At 34.8% G+C, this 4,667-nt stretch overlaps 1 protein-coding gene across 3 annotated transcripts in view; it reads right to left on the bottom strand.

Moving 5' to 3' along the window:
• Positions 1-277: 277 nt before the first annotated feature.
• Positions 278-4,667, bottom strand: part of EPHA7 (EPH receptor A7) — a 169,881-nt gene continuing 165,491 nt past the window's right edge. For all 3 annotated transcript variants that reach the window (XM_006778241.2, XM_006778242.2, XM_006778243.2), the window contains exon 17: positions 278-3,597. In XM_006778241.2, coding sequence (XP_006778304.1) covers positions 3,483-3,597 — 115 coding nt within the window. In that variant the 3' untranslated portion in view covers positions 278-3,482. The remainder of the gene's footprint in view (positions 3,598-4,667) is intronic.

Below are 4,667 nucleotides of genomic sequence, written 5' to 3'. Positions count from 1 at the left end.
GGACATCAAGGAATCCGCCAATGATTGGAGACAGGATCGTCTTTACATTGTCTAATAGACTCGTTTATTATTTTAAGCTGGTAAAAAGAGACTTATGATTCGTGTTGAAGAAAGAGTTATTTGTGCTTGATACATTGAAGACACTGTTCAAAAGCAGTTTGTCCTTATAAAAGGATGACCCCTGTAGTAATTCTTAGGCAAGGAGGGACAAATTCAACCAACAAAAAGCACATCTCGCCCCAAGTTCCCCATGATTTCTCCACATATAGCAAAAAAATACACATCAGTAATTTATTTGAACATGCACATCTGTGAGTAGCACAGTTCTAGGCTACTCAGGAAACAAAAGGGAGAATATCAGCATTACCTAAATAAAAAAAGAGGGGTGAATTACACCATTTTAATTGTCTTAAAAACACGGATAAGAGGAGCAATTAAAATATAGTCCTAAATAGTACTAGCTAATGTAGATTACACAAGTATACAATATGATTTAACTAATAGTGCTCTGACAATCAATAAACCACCAGTTCTAGTAAACAAGGCCCAGACCAATTGCTGAGAAAATGTTAGATTCGGATGTAACAAACGTTACTTTTATTTCAGTACTGAACGCAAAACACGCGTCAAGTGTGGAGACCGCGTTCTAAAAAAGGCGGCTCTATCAAAGCAAGGAGGCCATTTCCTTTTGCATTTTTATAGTTTTTGAACTCTATTTTTGACATATACTCTCTCTCTACTTTTCCTCCCCTGAGCACTAATTTATCAAAAAAAAAAAAGAAAAGATTTCAAGGTGCAAGTTGTACATTCTTACTGTTATACCTTTTCCTCTCTTTCTGGAAAAGAGTATTACAATCAGCATTACAATGTTACATCCTTTTCTCTGAATATCGTTTTCACATACATGTATTTCAAAATCATAACGTTGGTTGGGAAAAGAAACCTACAATCGAGAGCGATGTCATCCTACCCTTCCTGTTGTGCTGTGTGTCTTTCCCATCCCTTCTCCCCTTTCCCTGTAAAGAGCTGTAAAAAATTTAAGGCAGATGAGGTATATTGCTGAAGGAAAAAGTTATTTTTGAAAAAAAAACCTCAAAAAAAACTTTTCTTCTGCCCTTCTACTCAAGAAAGACTACTCAACTATAAATCTAGTGCTAGAAAAAGCAGGAAAGACACCGTTTGCATGTACCATACTATGTCTTCTATTTCTAGAATGGCTTTTTGTTAATTTAATTTTAATAGAAAAAATAAGCACCTTAAGCTATGAACAAGAAAAGAACTTCATTATCAGTGAGTCTAGAATCCAAACGGAATTAAGAACACTCACTCCAACTCTTTCATTCATTCTCACAAAGGCCAATGCTACTGATTAGAGTTGTAAAGTGCTGTACTGAGTATAAACACTTGTATACACTGCAGACACTGAAAAATAACCCTCAAGCACATTGTGTCATAGTTCCAAAAATATATTTACAGTCTATTACAAAGATTACAAATGGAAGTGTCTAGGTGACTATATTATGCTAATTAAAATTACTTTACAGATTATTTTTCCTTAGGGACAAAAAACATTTTAGTGAAATTAAAATGATTTTTCTAGTCAATCAAAAAATAAATTAAAATATCAAATAACACTGTACAGTGACTTAAAAGCGGGGGGGAAAAAAGGTGGGGAAGGGTTTGGGAAGCAATCCATTTGAATGTTTCTATAGCCATCTTTGGTCCTAAATGTGGGAAAACACATTATGTAGCACTGAAAATACCTGTTCTTTTGTGATGCTCTGCAAGTAAAATAGAAAAATATAGTGCATTTTCAATGTATTCAGAGCCCACTACAGAGAAATGTGTGTACAAAACAAGACAGTATAAATAAAATTTTTACAAGTTTTACAAAGGAACATTTACAGATTTTGTTTCTTGTGTTTGTTTGCTTGTGGATGCCCACATTATCAAACAAGACCAATTATGACCGATCCCTGGGATCTCTCTCTAGTAAAATCATTATAAACAGCCCAATTCTCTTTGGAAGTACAACAGTTCAATTCTGGGGTAGTTCATGATTTTCATAACTTTTGAAAGCAGTACTCACAATATGTATACACTCCTGAAATAGCTATAAAGACACATTTAATTATTGCTTGTGAAATTCTAACACGTAATCAAATAATATGGAATAATAAATAAAGCTTAAAAAAAGTCAGATCCTTCACCTCTTCCTTCCATGGTCAAAGGTGTTCTTTCGCCTAAGTTCCTCACATCAATGTTCACAAATAAAAGAATTTTTTTTTTTCTTTAACTGCATTGGTGATATCCTGTGCAGCAACGTTGTGCTGCAAGGTGAAAATTGTGAACTGCCCCTTGTGTCATGCTTCAGAGTTCTAATATAAAACGCCATTCTTTCCTCGTGTGTTTGGACTGCATTAAAGCAGGACAGGCTATAAAATATAGGCCAACTATTTCTCCTAAATTCCCTAATGGCATGGTATTGAGAAAAATCTCCATGTGCTCACACTGTTTAGATAACACTGGATAGTTCTTGCTCTCAGAGACTTGCCTTCACCGAGATCCTTTAGGTGAAGTGTCTCATACCTTCTTTATGGTCAAAATCCTACAATTTGAGTTTTGTGGGTATGTTGTTTTTTTTTTTTAGTAAATTCTGTCTAGTAAAATCCCTCCATAAACAATCAGTTAAAAGTGCCTTATAGTATTTATGGATCATTATTGCTTTTTTCATTGAAAAGATAGTGTTGACTGCTCTTTTTACAAAAACATTTCTTTTTTAAAAAATATCAGTGCTCCTGGCAACTTGAATTTTCTTGACTACCTGCCAATTAGCAAACCATATCCAAACAGCACTGATAAGCAAATAAAACGGCACAGAAAAGGACACCAATGTTCTGATAGAGATATCTACCATCATGCTATGTGTTTGTTTGTTTGTTAAATTTGAGATTCTTTCAAAAGTACCCAGTGTAGTAGTAATGTGTCATAGGTAACACTAAAAAGGTCCAAAGCTATAAACAACTTTCTAAAACAAAGTCCTTATGAAGAATAAACAGATGATTTTAAAAAGGAATAGTCTGAAATCACATATTTAAGGAAAATATTTCATTGATTTTAACAATAAGATCATGATTTTATTTGACAAATATATTCTTTCTTAAATTCTTTATGTACATTTTAAAAAGTCTATAAGATAAAAAGGAGGTTAGAGAGCTCAAGGTGTTTGGATGTTTTTCAGGTAGTACTTTGTTTATTGTCACTGCTGTTTTCCTGGCCACCAGTGGTGGATCCTAAATTCCCTTTTTATATATTCTGGTGGCACTTAGGAGTTCAAGTCTATAGGTGCTTCTTAAATCTTCTCTTCACTGTAGGAAGGACCCAGGACATCAACTGTCTTCTAGCAGCATTCTACGCACATACTGAAGGCCAGCACTGTTCTCTCACAGTCTACAATCTCCCTCAGAAGGGAGAAACGCTTATCACACTTGGATTCCAGTTCCATGTAAGTGTAGCATTTGTGCTCTCATAGTCTGAATGTTGCTCATGATTTTCTTTTGATGGCCAACCAGTGTGATCCCTAAACTCATCACGTCCCTGCAAAAGACAAATGCATTTTTTTATTCGTTTCCTTACCAAGAATGTATTTGATGCTAAACTGTCATCAACTCTTTAATGAAATAATCTGTGTATCTAATCGTAGAGCCCTTGGGGATTATGATCATGTTCCTGCAGTGGGTCCGATTAGCCATGGCATCAGCATTCTCCTGTGAAAACCTAACCGCTCAGCTCTCATAAAGTACTTTCAAAGTGATTTGAAATTTTATATAAGAAATGATGTCTTAAGATTATTATTAATTTAAGGTAAGATTAGGAAATGCTATTTGAAACGTTGTATTCTTGAACCTAAGTGAAGTTTAAAATATTAATTATTAAAACAAAATGCAGTATGAATAGAGATACTTCTGGGCTCTAGGAGGAGGAAAAGGAGCAGGAGGAGGAGGAGGAGAAAATTAAGCATACACTGACTGAAATAAAGAATAATATGTAGGGATTCAACAGTAGACTAGAGGAGGAGGAGGAGGATCAAGATTCATCAATGATCATAAAGAAGTTTATACTGTTTAAGTATATAGTAATGCTGAATATATTATTGATTGTATACTTACTTTCAGTTCAGTTCAACCATTTGACTACATCTCAGAAATAAATCTTATTTAAAGAGTACAATACCCATTACCCATGTTTAATAGCTTAAATCTGACATAAGCTAACTGGATCTGTGTATGTGCTTTTACCTTTGCAAATAGCCATTAGGATTGAGCTTAGGTATTCAAGCACCTAAAATATAGCAACAGGACAGCCCTGAATTATTTCATAGCAGTGGTTTAATAAGACTGAGACACAGTCTTTCAGGGGAGTAGGTGACTTTGGGGAAATGTGCTTAATTATTCCAGCTCTACCCACGAGGTGACTAGCAGAAAACTTGGCCAGATAGCATGTACATTCTCAAATTCATGCACACTCCAGTTCCTGACATGTCAGAAAGCAGTATCTGATTGCTGGCCTTCATCTCATCTTAAAAATGTGAAACCCTTCACACAACAGCATGTAAAATGGAGCCCTCTAATAAAACCTTGAAGTTTCCCATTTTTAAAACATTTTTC

Source organism: Myotis davidii, unplaced genomic scaffold (assembly GCF_000327345.1).
Source record: "Myotis davidii unplaced genomic scaffold, ASM32734v1 scaffold269, whole genome shotgun sequence".
In the NCBI taxonomy this organism is placed as follows: Eukaryota; Metazoa; Chordata; class Mammalia; order Chiroptera; family Vespertilionidae; genus Myotis; species Myotis davidii.
Note: the sequence above shows the minus strand (reverse complement) of the source record. Positions and strands in the feature narration are given on the sequence as shown.